At 47.3% G+C, this 18,586-nt stretch overlaps 1 protein-coding gene across 3 annotated transcripts; it reads left to right on the forward strand.

Moving 5' to 3' along the window:
• The first annotated feature begins 311 nt into the window (after positions 1-311).
• LOC144729677 (activator of 90 kDa heat shock protein ATPase homolog 1-like) lies at positions 312-16,555 on the forward strand. Of its 3 annotated transcripts, XM_078610105.1 has the most exons (10): positions 560-645; positions 2,948-3,059; positions 7,104-7,294; positions 8,364-8,449; positions 8,879-8,996; positions 9,559-9,647; positions 9,963-10,091; positions 10,778-10,879; positions 11,565-11,616; positions 12,097-16,555. In XM_078610105.1, the coding sequence occupies exons 2-10, from the start codon at positions 2,986-2,988 to the stop codon at positions 12,276-12,278; spliced, it is 1,023 nt and encodes a 340-aa protein (XP_078466231.1). In that variant the 5' UTR covers positions 560-645; positions 2,948-2,985; the 3' UTR covers positions 12,279-16,555. The 3 variants fall into 3 exon arrangements, with proteins under 3 accessions (XP_078466230.1, XP_078466229.1, XP_078466231.1); XM_078610104.1 differs by lacking the exon at positions 2,948-3,059 and having other exon boundaries at positions 312-645; positions 9,966-10,091; XM_078610103.1 differs by lacking the exon at positions 2,948-3,059 and having other exon boundaries at positions 314-645.
• The last annotated feature ends 2,031 nt before the right edge of the window (positions 16,556-18,586 follow it).

Consider the following 18,586-nt stretch of genomic DNA (forward strand, 5'->3'; position numbering starts at 1 on the left):
TCGCAACGCGCTTATGGCAACGACGCGATGACATCATCACGTTACGCAAACCACCCCCCCCCCCCGGTAAAACTACCGCATTGTTCGATTCCCGCTCACGGCCACCAACACCACCAGTGGACAAATATCCGAACCGGTCCTGGGCCTCCCCTAGGGTCGACTCGGCCTCAAATAAGCACCCCGGTGGCGGGTGGGTAATAAACATCTCCGCTGTGTGGGGGGGGGGGGGCGGGGGGGGGAGAGAGACAAAGGCGGCCGGGCGTGGTTGGTTGCTGCCCCAACTTCGCGTGCCACAGTGCCGGCAACCTTCATAGGCGCTGCACGCTGACGGCACTTGCCCAACAGCCTGTGGCAAGGCTACACGGGGGACCTTTGTCTTTGGGGGTCACGTCTGGAAGGTTCTTTGCTTCCGGGTCACGGCTCTGACTCCTCCCCCTCCTCCCTCTGCAATCAAGCGAGAGATCAACTAATTCATGAGCGCACGTTTTTCATTTTGTTGCAAACTCTTTGTTGTTTGTTTGTGTGTCTGTCGTAGTCGGTGGTGGTGGTTGTTGTTGTTGTCGCCATGGCCAAGTGGGGCGAGGGAGACCCGAGGTGGATCGTGGAGGAGCGGGCGGACGCCACGAACGTCAACAACTGGCACTGGTGCGTAACAACAACAACATCAACAACAACATCAATAACTCCCGCGGCATCGTTCACTAATTCTCGTGGTCGCGTGTTGCACGACAGCGAAGTGAAGGCGACATTACGAAGAGAATTGCGTTGCGTGGATGTCGCTAGGTCAGCTGGGTCGTGGTGGGTGGTGGTGGGGGTAGTTTAGCTTGGGGGTGAGGGGAAGGCCCTCATCCAGCAGTGGATTGGCCATGGTTGATGGGTGGTGTTGTTTGTTGTTGATGGGTGGTATTGTTTGTTGTTGATGGGTGGTGTTGTTTGTTGTTGATGGGTGGTGTTGTTTGTTGTTGATGGGTGGTATTGTTTGTTGTTGATGGGTGGTGTTGTTTGTTGTTGATGGGTGGTATTGTTTGTTGATGGGTGGTGGTGTTTGTTGTTGATGGGTGGTATTGTTTGTTGTTGATGGGTGGTGTTGTTTGTTGTTGATGGGTGGTATTGTTTGTTGATGGGTGGTGTTGTTTGTTGTTGATGGGTGGTATTGTTTGTTGTTGATGGGTGGTGTTGTTTGTTGTTGATGGGTGGTATTGTTTGTTGATGGGTGGTGGTGTTTGTTGTTGATGGGTGGTATGTGTTGTTGATGGGTGGTGTTGTTTGTTGTTGATGGGTGGTATTGTTTGTTGATGGGTGGTATTGTTTGTTGTTGATGGGTGGTGTTGTTTGTTGATGGGTGGTGGTGTTTGTTGTTGATGGGTGGTATTGTTTGTTGTTGATGGGTGGTATGTGTTGTTGATGGGTGGTGTTGTTTGTTGTTGATGGGTGGTATGTGTTGTTGATGGGTGGTGTTGTTTGTTGTTGATGGGTGGTATTGTTTGTTGATGGGTGGTATTGTTTGTTGTTGATGGGTGGTATGTGTTGTTGATGGGTGGTGTTGTTTGTTGTTGATGGGTGGTATTGTTTGTTGATGGGTGGTATTGTTTGTTGTTGATGGGTGGTATGTGTTGTTGATGGGTGATATTGCTTGTTGATGGGTGATATTGTTTGTTGAAGGGTGGTGTTGTTTGTTGTTGATGGGTGGTATTATTTGTTGATGGGTGGTATTGTTTGTTGTTGATGGGTGGTATTATTTGTTGATGATGGGTGGTATTATTTGTTGATGGGTGGTGTTGTTTGTTGTTGATGGGTGGTATTGTTTGTTGATGGGTGGTATTGTTTGTTGTTGATGGGTGGTATTATTTGTTGATGGGTGGTATTGTTTGTTGTTGATGGGTGGTATGTGTTGTTGATGGGTGATATTGTTTGTTGAAGGGTGGTATTTGTTGATGGGTGGTATTGCTTGTTGATGGGTGGTATTTGTTGATGGGTGGTATTGCTTGTTGATGGGTGGTGTTTGTTGATGGGTGGTATTGCTTGTTGATGGGTGCTATTTGTTGATGGGTGATATTGTTGATGGGTGATATTGTTGATGGGCGATATTGTTGATGGGTGATATTGTTGATGGGTGATATTGTTGATGGGTGGTATTTGTTGATGGGTGGTATTGCTTGTTGATGGGTGCTATTTGTTGATGGGTGATATTGTTGATGGGTGATATTGTTGATGGGTGATATTGTTGATGGGTGATATTGTTGATGGGTGATATTGTTGATGGGTGATATTGTTGATGGGTGATATTGTTGATGGGTGATATTGTTGATGGGTGATATTGTTGATGGGTGATATTGTTGATGGGTGATATTGTTGATGGGTGATATTGTTGATGGGTGATATTGTTGATGGGTGATATTGTTGATGGGCGATATTGTTGATGGGCGATATTGCTTGTCGTTGTAACGTTTCATTGTGATTGTGCACCAACTACCGAAGCAGCAGCAGCAGCATCACCAAATCGTTTTATCGGAATGTGGCGCACTCAACGTGCCGGGGATGCGCACGATAATTTGTGCGGAATAAGCTTCGTTAAAAACCCCACGTCTCCCATATCGCCTCCGATGTCTCCGGACATCTAAGGGAAAAAAATATCTTTACAGCTCATTGGATTCCTCCAGTATAAATACATTCTGACACCGATGATGAATTCGCGTGTGTACATCCGCTAATGTATAATTATCGTCAAGTGTACATCTGCGATGTACAAAGCTCATCGGGATTCCTCCAGTATAAATGCAAATTGTGACACCGATGATGAATTCACGTGTGTACATCCGCTCATTAATAATTCGCGCTATTATCGTCAAGCCTCTCGGTTTGTATCGTATAGCTACGTGCAGCGATGCTAAGCAACGTGTGCAATATCTGCATTAAATGTCCTCTTCCCGTTCTAACTGACGTACAGGATTCGCCCACCGTGCACTTTGACCGGTGAGGCGAGGGATGGATGGTCCAGCGACCATCTCGCCACTCGCACGTGGGCGCGCCTCGCTAGCAGGCCCTCATTCAGCAGTGGAGTGAGCAAAGGCTGCGTGCACAATTATCATCTTGACGTTCTCGTTGCGTGTAATGTCAATAACACTGTCTTCTTGGTTCTTTCGGTAAAGTCACGTAGAATGGAAATAATAAATTAATAATAAAACATTATAAAATCATTCTTACCGAAAAAACCAAGAAGATGAATCCCTGCAGTCACGAAAGCTTTAAATCGAAAAAAAAAATCAATAACACTGGTCAACAAAAAAAAAATTCTGGCCTGGACTTTTGCAGCTGTTTTAGACTTATTTTAGGGTGCTGATTCCAAATCTGATCTCAGATTTGCTCTATCACATCTCATTTTATGCTATCAGCATACCCTATTTTCATTGATTTTACCCAAAATTAAATCTGTCACTTATGATTGCAAGTTGTTGCGAGTCAGTGACTGCTTTAGTGTTAAAATATGGTGCTGTATTTTTAGGATAGTGTGTTTATAATATCATTTTATGTAGATATCCACATTTATTTAATATTTTTCTTCTGCAGTTTTTATTGAAAATGCAATGTTTGATATCTAAAAAACCTGATGTGATAGACAAAAACTGATGGCAGATTTGGAATCAGCACCCCAAAATTACCTTCAACCCGTTGGAATACCTTATGCCAGAAAAAGTGTGTTGACCAGTTTAATTAGCTGAACATGTAATTTACAAAAGTATGCACATCCCTACTCTGGTTTTTTTTTTCCGGTAAAGTCACGTAGGTAAAAAATAAAATAAATGAAAACAACTACCGTAAATTAAATCACGACGTTTCGGACGCAACACAAGCGTCCTTCTTCAGGTGGGGACAACGGTAGCGAGAGCGCAACCGCTTAAGTGTGTCACACACTGTGATTTAATTTAGTTGTTTTCATTTTTCGATTTAAAGCTTTCGTGACTGCAGGGATTCATCTTATTGGTTCTTTCACGTAGAAGGGAAGTAATAAAATAATAAAAATAAAACATAATAAAATAATTCTCATGACGTTTCGGCCACAACGCAAGCAGCCATCCTCAGGTGAATGAATTCATTCAGACGCTGTCTCCCCGACAGACCTGGTCTTCACCTGAGGACGGCTGCTTGCGTTGTGGCGTTGTGGCCGAAACGTCGTGAGAATTATTTTATTATGTTTTATTATTTTATTACTTCCCTTCTACGTGACTTTACCGAAAGAACCAAGAAGTTGTTTTCATTTATTTAATGTTTTACCTACGTGACTTTACCGGGAAAAAAAAAACCCAAAGAGTATGAATCCTTGCAGTCACGAATGTTTCAAATCTAGAATTACGCACATCCCATCAGTCGCACGGCATTCTGGGAGTGTGTAATTCGAGCAGCATTCTATTAGCTGATGCAACTTAAGCCGTGACTTTCAGTCTTTAAAGAAATCGACGTTTCGTGTAAAGCACATTGCAATACATTTGATGCTCTTTTCAGTTGAATCGCTCTCAGAATATTTATACGGGAGGAATCCGATGAGCTATAAAGCTCTTTTTCACAGATGTCCAGTAGATGTACCACGCTGTGTTACAACCCCCCTTATTTACCAACCCGCACTGCCCACCGTGGTGAAGTATGGTCACAAAGGCCCCGTGGCGGACACGGCGTGAGGGCTGTTTATAGATTATATTCCTGCCTCATGGTGGTGGTTTTCCTTGGGTCTGGTGCAAATTGTTGAAATTCCACATTTCTATGACAGATAATAATCAACCATTTACGGCCTTTGGCCAGGAAAGTCACCAAAAATTGCACACGAACGACGCATTCAGGCAAGTACCCGATGCTCCGTTTTGAAGTTTTAAATTAAACATCTTTGAATTGTAATAATAGGGGTTTCCCCCTTTTTTCTGGCAACAAAACTGAAACCTTTTTACAAGGATTCATGTCTGCATTAACCACAATGCTTGCAGTCAAAATGCAAACAAAAAACACACTGATAATATATGCATTGTCCTTGAAACTGATTGGTCCACACCAAGGGACGGCTTTCTTTTGAGCCTCGACCCAATTGGTGCTCGACCAGAGGACGCCAAAAGGCGTACAGCTCAAAGACAATGCACTATCATCACAGATAAAGTTGTGCGCTTGTATAATATAAGAGTATTATATTACTCTTGACTTGCCACCATTCGGTCACTTCAGTGGTGCTGATTTTTCCAACCACGAAGGGACGGACGTTGGTGGTGCTGGTAATGATGGACCCTAATCAGAAATTGAGCACAGTTTTTTTTTTCAAGATATCGGTTTAACACATTCCTCCGGAGGGCGCTGGTAGGAACGTTGGGTTGCTCGGTCAATGGCCAGGGTCAACCGCGACGTGGTGTATTCTGCAAATATGCCCGACTGTGAGGGCGGGCACAAGCCGGCGTGAGTAGGTTAAATGTTGAGTTTTATAAGGGCACCACGGGGTGACCAGCCCCTCCCCACCCTGCCCCATCCCTCCCAGCCACACCCTCCCCACCCAGCCCCTCTCCACCCTCCCCTCCCCACCCAGCCCCACCCTCCCCACCCAGCCCCACCCCTCCCACCCCCCCACCCAGTCCCACCCTCCCCACCCAGCCCCTCTCCACCCTCCCCTCCCCACCCAGCCCTCCTTCCCCACCCAGCCCCTCCCTGCACGACGGACGGACGGACACAATAATCCCCTGTGGGCTGGTGGAACCAGGAGGTTCCTACCAGTACAAGAACAATATACCTCATGTAAATCATCCCAGTAACATAAAAAATAACTGCAGCCCAGCAATTACTTGCTCCACTGCTAGTGCAAGTAATTGCTAAATTGCCCTTCTTGATGGTGTTTCAGCCTCCTCTTCCACGCTGGCCAGACGTGGGGATACTCACACTTTACCCCACCGCATGTGACGTGCCGATCGACTAACTGGTGTACCAATCTATACTGCTGGGTGAGGATTTTTATAATTCTGCCCACGGCTGCGCCACGAGATTGAAACTGCGACCTTGATTGCAGATTACCCTTGATATCAGAAATGCATATGGGGTGTCATTTAGACAATTTTAGGAAGTAACTTTGGAGGCTACGTTTTAGAAAATATTCCTTATTTATGGAAAAAGTCAATGGTTTAACAAAGAAATTAAAATAAATGCACCATCAGCATCCAAGCATGAATTAAACAAGTCAGTTTGTCTCCCGTGTCAATAATGGTGCACACATTACTTCTATCGTAATTATAACCCTAATTGTCTGACGCATTCGACCCATGCAAAAAAGAGATTTAATGATTGCACCAATGTACATCTGAATTCACGGAGCTGGTCCCATGCCGTTTATGAAGTTGCTCCGTGTATTATCGTCTATGTCTTTGTGGAATCATTTAACTCATAAACTCCTTTAAAACATTTTTTTTTTAAACAACGGTTTATTAACAACTTCGTTTAACTCACGGTCGAGAAGTACGTCAATGGCGCCTGCGTTTTGTGCGAGCCGATTCCTCAGTTTAGGGACCACGGCGTTTTTGACCTACACACAAATATATATATAAATAATAAGGCGTCCAAACAAAATGTTAATTGCTTTAAATTAGCGAATTAATTTATGCCGATTTTGATACAGGCATGCATTGTCACCGGATCTGAGTACGTGTGCAAAATGTAAAATTGATTGGACAACGGGAAGCGGACGAAATTTGTATTTCAAGATTTGACCACGACGAACAGAGGAATCAAGTTAAGCAAACCAGTTGAAAAGGGGTAATTTTTAAGTGTAAAGGCAGGTCTACATTTAAGCAATCAGTTGCTCATATTAGTTGCATGCATCTCAATCTCATGGACATTTCTGCAACCAGTTGTGAGCAGTTTGCTTAACCAGTTGGTTACAATAGAGAGATCTGCTTTCAAGCATCGATCTGCTCAGCAGTTTGTACCCGGCCTTACGTATCGTGGCTGTGTGCCGTAATTAGCCTGTCGGCTGTAGGTTCCACACCCTTAATGTACAGGAAAACGGCCATTACATTTTTGGCTTGTGTGCCTTCCTTTGATGCCACCACCTCCGACCTAAAACACCACCTGACTCGCCGCTGCAGGACGGAGCGCGATGTGACCAAGTGGTCAGAGGATCTGCTGCGGCAGCTGCTCCTGGACGTGCGGGCAACCTCTGTGGACGGGACGTGCGAGGTCACGGAGGTCACCCGCGTGCAGGGCGAGGCCTCCTGCAACAATCGCAAGGGCAAGCTCATCTTCTTCTACGAGTGGGACCTGGAGCTCGCTTGGCAAGGTGTGGCGCGGGCCAGCACCAGCAGGGACAGGAACACATCCCTGTCAACCCATACGGCTTACCCGTATTCTAGTACAGGGAAATTGAGTTTTGGGTCCATACGGCGTGCAGCCGTTTGTGATAGGATGAACGTTGAGATTTATAAGGGCACGGGGTGACCAATAGGGTCTGAATTGGTCTGTAATAAGGTTGGCACTGATTAGGGGTTGACAGGTATGGGAACTCCGGTTGCAGTAGCAGTCCCCGTTGTGGGACTGTGTTTGCGCTTTTGTTATGACGGCCGTACAAAAAGGTGGAGTGACATCGCAGGGGTTGGCGCACTGCACCTTCGATTAGCACGGTTGGCTACGTACGGTGCAAAAGAAGTTCAACGTACATATATGCTGCACTATGAGCCAAGCACTCATTAATGGCATTGGTCAAGTACCACAATGTAGGGCCCTCTTGAATAAAATAGTCTCGAGACTCAATGAGGCTTTCCTCGCTAATTAAAGGGCATTATTAAGACTTATTTATCATTCCTACATTTGTGACACAATCATATTGTGCATGTGATGAAAGTCATTTACAGTTTATGCAAATCGTATGTAAATTTAATCATGAGAAATGTATGCTCGTAGAGCAGACGAAACATTTATAATCGAGAGTGAGAAATAATGCCAAGAAGAGGTACAAAATTAAGACAAATGAATTCATTCTTAAATGACAACCCAAAATTCTGACAATTGATTGAATTTCAGGAAGAGGTTGGGGCAGGTGACCAATTGCTACATTCCCAATGAAGTGTTTGGTCACTGGGTCATTTCGGTTTATTTGATCGTTTGGCCGACTGTCCTCTTCTACATGTGGTTGTTGAACTTCTTTCGCACCGTACTTAGCCAACCGTGTTAATCGGGAGGCGCTTGAATAAGCGTTAGGTTACCGATCCCTCGGTGTCTTGACGGGCGATGCGTTTTCAGCCCTTTTACTCGTACGTTGAAGACTCCCTCACCTGGCTGCCGATTTGATGTCCCCCGGTTTTGCTTTCTCTTTCTAAACTGTGCGTCGTGTCCGTCTCGCTTCCCTGCAGCTACTGGCAGTGCCATGGGCACCAAGTACAGTGGTATCGTGAAGATTCCCAACCTCTCGGAGGAGAACGACATTGACGAGATAGAGGTGCATCACTGCTGACCCTGGCGGGAGCGCCCCACCCTCCTGCCTGTTTATTCTCAAGGAGCTTTGAAGCAGAGGTTCACACGGTTCAAATTTGTCAGGCCCCCCCCCCCCCACCCGGTTATTACTGCGGGTGTATTAACCGTATAATACGCGCCGTCTGCTTCAAAGTGGACGTTAAAGATCCCTCTGTCGTCATTCGAAATGAGAAAGCCATTAGCCATTGTGTGCCGGCTTCGTGGTCCGAATTACTCAATTTGGATTGCACGCAACGAACACCGCCACCTGACTCTAACACTGCTGGAGACTACGTATGTGAAACGCATGTATGTTGAACTTCTTTCGCACCGTACGTAGCCACCCGTGCTATAGCCTTGCACAACAGGATAGGCGCTAATACCGAACGTTCGTGTCATCCGGGGGGGGCGGCAGGTGGTGGTGAGCCTCAAGAAGGATGAGGCGGACACGCCGCTCTTGGAGGTGATGAGGACTGCGGGCGTCGACGGCATCAAGCACGCGCTGGTCACTTACGTCCGCACACTCAAGTCCGGTGAGGAGGCCGCGACCCACGGGCATTGGAAGTTAATTCAGATTTCTTTCAACCAGAGGCGTCGCGTGGAACCGTTAAGGAAAGTCAGCAAGGCTGGGCAGGACATGCTGCGGAGACGGAGCGATGAGTGAGATTGATTGTGGCATCGGCGGACAGTGAGGGATGGTAATGACATGGGGAGGTCTTCATCTAGCAGTGGAAAGACCGTTGCTCATGATGATGATGAATTACACTTAATAACATTACTTCTAATAGTCATGCGTTTAAATGCAAAGTATACAAATACAGCAACATTCTGTGAATAAAGTAGAAAATCCAAACCAATTGTACTTTTGAATACTTGCCATTCACTTCCACAGTGATCATTATTGTGCTTCCTACTGGCCCTTCTAGGACAGACAAGTGCAAGCTACACCACGGATTTACACTCGCAATAACGTGTACACTGATGGTTAAACCTCTGTGTCTGTGTCCCTGTATCTTTGTGTTTCTGCGTGTCTCTTTTCGCTGTGTCTCCACCCCGACACCTCCCCGCGTCTCTGACCGCTCGCCGCTGGTAAAGAGTTCACGCAGGGCATGATTCTCCCCGCCAAGAATGGCATCACTCGCCAAATGCCGGACGCCACGTTGCCGATCGGACACGACGAGCAGGTGGGTCGGTGTGGCACCACGACCTCCAGCGTCGTGTTCAAATTACCTAAAGCACGGCTGGGGGAACCGTCTCCTTACCGAGGCGTGTAGTGTGTGTCATGTGTGTGCTGTCTTTATGTTGTATGTGGTATGTACGTGGCATGTGGCGTGTGTTATGCATTGTGAGTATAGTGCATGTGGTGCGTGTGTATAGTGCATGTGTTGCGTGTGTATAGTGCGTGTTGGCACATGTATAGTGTAATGCGTGTGTTGTATGTATTGTGCCTGTGTTAGGTGTATAATGTGCGTGTTGTGTTTGCTTGTGTTTCTGCACAGCAGAAAGACGCTTGTGCCCGGCGGCCAAGCCAGGAGGTCGGAGTTCGCATCCCGACGTGTTCCGTGGTTCTAATGGAGACGTTTCCCACGTGCGCCGAGGAGCTGTACCGCACGTTCACCTCCCAGGAGGTGCGGCCAGAGATAACGATGCCCCTGTGTGCGAGGGGGAGTGGGGATCTACCCTGTGGGGAGTGGGAGTGTAACGGCTAGCGCGTAGCGCTACTAACCCAGCATCCTGAGTTCGATTCCCGCTCACGGCCACCAACAGTGACGATTATCTGAACCGGTCCTGGGCCTCGCCTAAGTCGACTCGGCTTCAAATGAGTACGTGGGATGATGTCTAAAAATTGCTACTCGGGAGACAAGGTACTGCCCACCCACCCCCCTCGTCTGCCATTCCGTCTTTCGTAGGTGATTGCTCACAGCACTTGCCCCAACAGTCTGTTAAGGCTTTGAGGACTAGCCTGGCACAAGCGCTGCGGTAACATTACCGCCACTTAATGGTCAATGGTGGTTGCTGTTATTGTGATGGATCTATTTGTGGGGGAGCGGTTGGTGTAGTGGTAAGGGGACTGCACGATGAACTCTGCATCTTTAGTTTTATTCCCACTTATGGCCAACACTGGTCACAAATATCTGATCTGGTTGTGGGCCTCCCCTAAGTCGCCTTAAATGAGTACCTGGTCCAATGTGTAAACATGACCACTGGGGAGACAAAGGTGGCCAGGCGTGTGCTGTTGGCCTTCGTAGGTCCTCAGCTACTAGCACTTGTCTTCAACAGGTTTGTTAAGTGGGATCTTTGTCTTGCTGTGTAGCTGGTGTCCCTCTTCACAAATGCCCCAGCGTTGGTGGAGCCGGAGAAGGGTGGCCGCATCCGAATGTTGAACGGGAACGTGAGCGGCGAGTTCTGCGAGCTGGTGAGGCCCCGGTCCAGCTGACCCTGTGCCCAAATCTCATTCCAACCCTAAACACTGACCCTTAAATTCTCACCCACAACCGTGAAACAAAACTCTAGACACGAATAATAATTCCTTTTATGTGGCGCTTTTCATCAAGGATATCAATGCGCCGTACAGGACACAGCTGCAGCAGACACTCGGCATAAAAATCATTATGAATATATTTTAATAATCAATTTTAGCAGTGGCACAGTGGTTAGTGCACTGTGCTAAAAACCTGGACATCTTAAGTGGTGCGTTATATTTTAACGGGTCATGACCCCACCTTTACCTACCGGCACTGACCAGCATGATGAAGTACGGTCAATACAACCACCACAGCTGACACATTTTTGGGAGGCCTTTATCCAGCAGTGGATTTTCAAGTGGATGAGAAATATGCTTACCCATAAACATACCTCCTCATGCGAAATACAAATCATCACCACTGTACGAAACTGAATCTTAAACCTCAACTCTGAACCACTTCAGTGATGTTTGTTCCCCATTATATTCATTTAAGAGTAAACGGAAATGGGTTTCACTTCAGGCACGAATGTTCGACTTACCGCCCACTATGATCCATAACCCTCAAGTCTAAATTACAACAACAACGTGAACAACAAGAGTGTGTGTACTGTGTCTTCTGTGTGTTTGCCTGCAGGTTGAGAATGAGCGAATTGTCATGAAGTGGCGATGCAAGACGTGGCCAGAGGGTGAGTGTAAATGCCATCTTCCATCTCGGGCTTGGTGGATACAACGCACGCCTGTAATCCTACGCAATGTGACACCACTTTTGGCAGGAAATTGGCAGCAGAACTGACGTCACCATAGCTTCAGGTCTTTTTAAAAATTTTACTGAGCTGCATATCCTCCGAAATTGAGTGTTTTTCGGACAGATTTTTTTTTGGATGAATTCAAAAAATCTGCAACAGTGCCCCCCCTCTCCCTTTCGCATACTACTAAAAACTTAAACTATTTTGTTATTTTACCAGACAAGGCCCACTGAGCTACATTTCTCTTTTTCAGAAGCGACCTCGCCACGAATGATAGCTCAACGAAGTGGCTCATCACGTGGACATTTCTAGCAGCCAAACGTATCGTTGACCATGAGAATGGATGAATGGATGAATCTACGCGCCCTTACCCTTCCTCGCTCTCTCCCCGTTGCCTGCCGGTGTGACGGTGCGACGCAGAGCACTACGCCGACGTGACGCTGCGACTACGGAAGGCCGACGGCGGCAACACGGAGCTGCGGCTCGATTGCCTGCACGTGCCGCTCAGGCACGAGGAGGCCACGCGCCACGACTGGCAGCGCCACTACTTCCACAGGATCCGTCAGGCCTTCGGATGGGTTGCGAGCCCCCCGCCACTCTGAGCCACCTCGCCACGCCACGTCACACCGCAACATCGCACCGCGCACGCCACACCGCGGCACGCACGGTCCCTACCGTAAGCCGCACGTTTTTTCCCGTTGACTGGAGCAGGTGGCTGCGTTACCAAGCGCTAGGGGGCGCTAGTTGCATGATGCAGATCTGGGGCCCACTGGGAGGGGATGATGGGTGGGCGGATGGGGAAGATAGCACTTTTATTGTTTGTCATGGGGGGGGATCTCAAATTGGGACCCCTTGTGCAGACTTAAAGCCCTCCCATGCTCTTTATAAGCCCTCCCATGCTCTTTATAAGCCTGACATGTCCACCAACTGCAGGGCTGTTAGTATTGGGCTTGGATCGTGAGGGTGGCGTGCGGCACGGAGTGATCGCTTGCTTGTCGTCTCTGCAAGCTGTGCTTTGGAGCGAGTGTTGGATCGATGTGTGAAAGACTGTTAGGGGGTGAGAAGAGGTTAGGCTGAGGATGTGTTGTAGCTGCACTTTTGCTTCAGCGGCAATACTTGGCCCTGCTGCAATTTCTATTGCTCACCATTTGCTGCTGCCTTTGGCAAATTTAAAGGAAAGAAAATACCACTGATATTAATTTCATATGCAGCCAATGCTGCTACCTCTTCTGAAGTATAGATAGGTGTTTGGACTTAGGAGAGACCACAAAACCGCCCCTACCTTGAAGGTGTAATGGATCAGAGCAGTGATCGGCACACCGTTGTACCAATCCGGAGTTAAAAGGCTCATCCAGTTATGCAGTGGCCTTCGTAACGGCGTTGATGCCTTGGATAGTTAAGAGTTGCAAAATTGCAAAGAAGCGCTTTTGTGGCCGCGCACATGCAATTTTCACAACGCAGTGTCCCATTAGTGGCCGGGTGTGTCTCCACGTCCAGACGGACTTGTGCCGCAGCTGATCTGCCTCCCCCAATCGGGGGGGGGGGGCTTCTCCAAATGCCTCTGCCTTGCTCCCTTCCTCACCCCAACTGTTAAATCTAGCAAGCACGAGTGCACTCTGCAGTCTGCTAAACCCAGTCCACATTGTAAACTTACACGAGTCGCAACTGCACTGCAGATTAGCCATGCAATGCCGTGCAAAGGTTTGGTAGGCGCGTCAAGTCTGGGGCGGTTTCCTTTGATTTTCTGGGGTAAGGAGGACATTGTCCTTGACAGGCCTTAAGACAGGTCGGCACCTGAGCGATCGGTTGCGCAACTTGGCTCTGTGCGATTGAATCACTTATATGCGGACGTCTTCAAAACCAGGGACGTTCACGTGTAAGGAGGCGATTGAGTTGTGCGATTCCAAGAAGGAATGGTTGCGCTACTGATCGCCGGAGGTGTGAATCCGTATTTAGACCGGTTGGGTAATAGGACCCATGGAGTGTGGGGTTTCCGCGAGATTATTTTCCTCCAGGTGGACATAAACACGCGTCCGTCACACAACGCTCGTCACATAACACAGTCTCCCACACGCTACTTCACGTGACAACATGTTTCCTAATGCTTCCGAACTTGTGCAACTTTAGCATTTTTTTGTACGATTTTTTATTTGTAAATGTGCATTATATTATTGAAATGTTAACTCGTCCATTCCCATTTTATAAAAATGTCTGTTTTTATTATTACTATATATTTGTTTAGAATTTATTGTAAATGTGTTTTTTATTCTAGTTTTTTTTTTATATACCTTGCACAAAAAGCAGCTGCATAGACTGATCTGTGTTTTTCTAAGTTTAAATGTGCGAGTCAAATGAGAGTTGCCTGTATGCATGTGTATGTTGGGAGCGAGCTCCCTATTGCTCAACCATATTATGTATGCCGATGATCTGGTAATCGCTGCTCACTCAGAGGAGGAGTTGGAGGCGCTGCTGCTAAACCTGGAGCTTGCCACTAAGAGGTGGGGCCTTACCATCAGCCCCACCAAAACTAAGCACCTGGCAGGGTAATTTGTACCATCGGACACTCCACCCCCACAACTCCCAATTGGTGATGGGGCAGTTGTGGAGAGTTTCCCATATCTGGGCAGTGTGCTTATGACCGACTCCGGTTTAACAGCAGAGGTCTCAATCCGAGTCAGTCGAGCGGCATTATCTTTTCATCGGTTGTGTAACGCTGTGTGGAAGCTACCTGGTCTGTCACTCCACACGAAGCTTCACGGTCATTCCCTCCCTTCTCTACGCTTGCGAAACGTGGACCCCCCTAATGGAACATCTTCGCCGGTTATAAACATTTAGGCTGGCCTGCCTACGATCCATCCTGGGTTTAACCAGGCTGGATTGTGTGAGGAGATCACAAATCCTTGAAAGATCTGGACAAAGTCCCATCGGTGAGCTCCAGCAGGCAAGGCTGTGTTGGCTGGGCCATGTAGCCCGCATGCCCAGTCACCGCATGCCTAAACAGCTTTTGTTCGGCCGGATCGAGGGGGCTAAACGGGCGCGACATGGGCTAGAGAAGAGATGGAGTGATGGGGTACAGGAGGATGTGGAGCTGAGTGGACTTGCCAGATGACTGGTACCAGCGGTGTCAAGATCGGCCTCTGTGGAGGCGGCTCGTGAAGGACGCTACTGGGCAGTTGGAGGCAGTCGCCCTCCAACAACAACGGAGAGCGGAGGAGCGACGCTCACAACAACGAGCGGAGCGCCGGGTGGCTAAAGTACAGCAAGTTCGCACAGTAGGGGGCACAGGTGGTGCATCAGCCAGTCATCTCAGTCGACCCGTGGCACCTGGGTCTGCCCCGTGACCTGCTAGCGGGCGTTCGACACTTCAAGTGGCCTCAAGGTGCACATAGCCTGGCACAAGTGTCGTGGGGACGTCACCGCCACTTAGTGGCGAATGGCGGTTGTTGTTGGGAGCGATAAGTGTAGCGGTTAGCCCGTTGCACGACAAACCGAGTGACTCAAATTAGATTCCCCGCACACAGCCACTGAACCGATCCTGGGCCTCCCAAAGGTCAACTCAAATGAGTGCCTGGTGCAATGTGTGAACACTTACAAGGGAGACAAAGTCGGCCGGGCGTGGTGCTGGCCACCCACCCCCTCGTGTGCCGTGCCGGCCTTCATAAGGTGATCGCTAACAGCACTTTCCCAAAAAGTATTCTAAGGCTATACGGGGAATCTTTGTTGGAAAATGGTAACAGCAAATGTGCTGCTTGCACCACGGTTCGGTACTGGCCATCGTGTGGATGTGGATTACTATTGCATGGATGGTGAACACAATGACATCGTCAGCGGTGTTGCTCTTGGCTTGTAGGCAGTTTTCTGTCTTCGAGAGGCAGGATGTAGGGGCCACCACCAGCTGGTCAGCTCTTATCTGTTGTGTGGGAGATGACAGCGGTGAATCATGTCGTGCGACCCAATTGCACCTGGTGCATTGTACGGTTCTTATTCGTTCCTCGCTTAGGTAATTCATGGCAAGAATTCGTCAGGGTGTGCGATGACTGCCCACTTTGCTGTGTTAAGTTAGCCCAGCTGAAATCCAGTGTACCGTGGTCCCAACAGTGTGATGCACTACCAAATTGTTGATTATGCGAAATAGGTAGGAGGAATTACCAGAATTAACCGTTTACATCAACCAATGGGTCTTCTTCCACAAAGCCACTTGTGGAAGACGGGGCAAGGCATCCCAAGGGTGAACTTAAGATTTTCACCAACCACGCTTGATCCACTGCTAGATGAAGGCCCTGCCCAAGCCCCTCTAGCATGCCAAATTTCCATTTCATGAATCCGCCACATATGTTTGCACTTAAGCACAGCGAATTGAACTTGATTTTAGTATACTACAGGGTAAGAACAAGTACTAGAACAATCTAAAAAGTATATATGCCTCGCTACAATTGCGTTAGTGATCACAACAAGCTTCGCGTGTGTTCATTTATACATTGTATTTTATAATTTATGTTATTTAATATAATAGATTAGGCGATGGGGCATGTCCAGAGATTTCCATTTTAAGGGGCGAGTCTTGGGGGGGGGGGGGTGGAAGTGGTATCGGTTAAATAGTGGCAAGTTCTCTTCTTGATAATCAATATCAGATGTTGGCTTAAAACCCCCAGTCTTCTCAGATCTCTGTCCATCCTCCACAACTGTTGCGCCTGGGGGCAACTTCGTGCTTTACAATCCTCTTGCGCTTCCAAGTCGTCCGTTGTATATTTTTTTTAAATGTCCCACTTGCAACATTAAATCAAGCCACGGTGTGTACTTCGGCCTGGAGGTTTGCTGCGAATGTCGGGAGGTGGAATGAAAATGTTGACGCATTAAAGCCACACTCCTATCGAACAAACTTCTGCACGCGTTTTCATTGTGTTCGACATTATTCGCGTGGGTCAGGTGCCCGCCATCCCATGAGGCCCAAAGACGATGTTTGCTAGGGTGGCTCATCCAGTGTGAATACCGGTAATCACATGGAAAAAAAACTCAAGAGTTAAACTGGTTACCGATTTGCCGCACACACAAATGTCCAGCAATTGATATACTGTTGAGATGTTTACCTTTTTTAAACTTGAAAAAACGGAAGGGTTGGCTTAGCACACCGTGCTTGCAGTCCTGATGGCGCCTGTTCGACTCGATCTCCCGGCGCGGCGGGAAAAGCATCAGGTTGAAAGTTATCCACCGCGTCAGTATAAACTTGCTAGACCACACGTTAGTGGTGGGGTAAAGTGTGGGTACGCCTTCCGCTCGTAACACGTCCTGGCCTGTGGAAGAGGTGACCAAATAACCTCAGCTCCCTCGAGTGGAGGCATTTACGACAGCAGTGATGCGAGCAAGCACGCGAGTTCAGCGCTCCACATTTTCACTGGGACACGAGTGCAAATTGTACCACGCGGTAGTTTATTTAGACCGCCCTGCCATATGAATGTCCACACGTGCCAGTCAAGAGCACTACTAAATTCCAGGAGAATCCAATCAATAGATTCGGTAAACGATGACAGCGTTACCGCTTAATGTCCCACAACCCTTGTGTGTATCCGCACTGGAAGATTCTTATCCACACCAATTGGGTACTCGAGGTAATTGTTTTCCACGTGGAGGCCAGTTGAATAATGTTAGCGCACTCAAGTCACCTTCAGTCTGTCAAAAACCTCGACACATTCGTCAAGAATTGGGTTTGTGTACACGGCCGACGCAGCAGCATCGCCAAGTGATTAATACATGGTGGTGGTCGTTCATCCAAGCAATCAACTCTGTTTAGCCTCCTAGATGTGACGAGAGCGGAGACATTCTGGCTGACGTAGTCACACACATGATTATTTGCTATTAGATATTTTTGTTTTGAAACAAAACATCAGATACCAGTGATTTTTTTTATCACTACCGGTTTGCAATGTATCATTCGAATCTGAATATGTATTTATACTGGAGGAATCCGATGAGCCATAAAGCTCTTTCACAGTTGGGGCAGACAATACAAAAACACGGCAGGATTGCAAAGTATAGGAAAGGTAAACAAATCACTGAAAAAATATCTCCAAATAAAACTAAACTTCTTTTTGTGACTTACCAGATAAAGCCCGTTGAGCCTATCGCTTTTTCAGAAGCGACCTGGCCACAAATGACAATTTACAAATGGTAGACCCCGTGTTCTTAAACAATTGACACTCCGTGCTTTTGCAAAGCCTCGCTAGACATAGGCGATTCTAAACATGTGTTCCGAGACGGATCGTTTCAATAAGCAAACATTTTCAGTATCTCACCTGCCAAAAGCACGTGATGTGAGTAGCTCATCTCGATCACGTGTTCCATAATTGATGATTATCACTGTGTAACATTTGTCCCTGGGTAGTAAGTGTTATTTCCTAATTGCTTATGCCTCAAAAGTACAGAAAATGGCTATTGGCTATTATTCCCCACAAACTTTGCTTTTGTGACCAGGACAGTGATATTTTGAAATGTACATATTTTCAATGAGAAAACGCGGTGTGCATTTGTGTCTTTCGTTCACACAAAGTCCTGGTCACAAAAGCAAAGTTTGTGGGGAATAATAGCCATTTTTTATACTTTTTAGGCATTAGCATTTAGTGATAATGAAATCGCCTTTCAGACCACGTGTTCTGAATAGCTCACCCATCAGAGAGAACGCGACCCTGCAAGTGGTTAAACTCACATACCTGTCAACCCACACGGTTTACCCCGTATTCTTTTACAGGGAAATTGCGTTTTCAGGTCCATACGGCGTACAGCTGTTTCAATACGGGCAAAAAAAAAAAAATTTTGTCTATTTGTATGTGTTTCTCCCTTATGATGGGACTTTGTAGGATGAACGTTGAGATTTATAAGGGCACTGGGTGACCAATAAGGTCTGAATCGGTCTGTA

Source organism: Lampetra planeri, chromosome 33 (assembly GCF_965212315.1).
Source record: "Lampetra planeri chromosome 33, kcLamPlan1.2.h2, whole genome shotgun sequence".
NCBI classification, from domain to species: Eukaryota; Metazoa; Chordata; class Hyperoartia; order Petromyzontiformes; family Petromyzontidae; genus Lampetra; species Lampetra planeri.

What these genes read in the sequence shown, in the direction of transcription:
- LOC144729677 (XM_078610103.1), top strand. Translation starts at nt 566, where the DNA reads ATGGCCAAGTGGGGCGAGGGAGACCCGAGGTGGATCGTGGAGGAGCGG. An exon ending in CCTGGAGCTCGCTTGGCAAG is followed by an intron (nt 7,295 to 8,363) that starts GTGTGGCGCGGG and finishes GCTTCCCTGCAG; the next exon opens with CTACTGGCAGTGCCATGGGC. An exon ending in ACGACATTGACGAGATAGAG is followed by an intron (nt 8,450 to 8,878) that starts GTGCATCACTGC and finishes GGGGGGCGGCAG; the next exon opens with GTGGTGGTGAGCCTCAAGAA.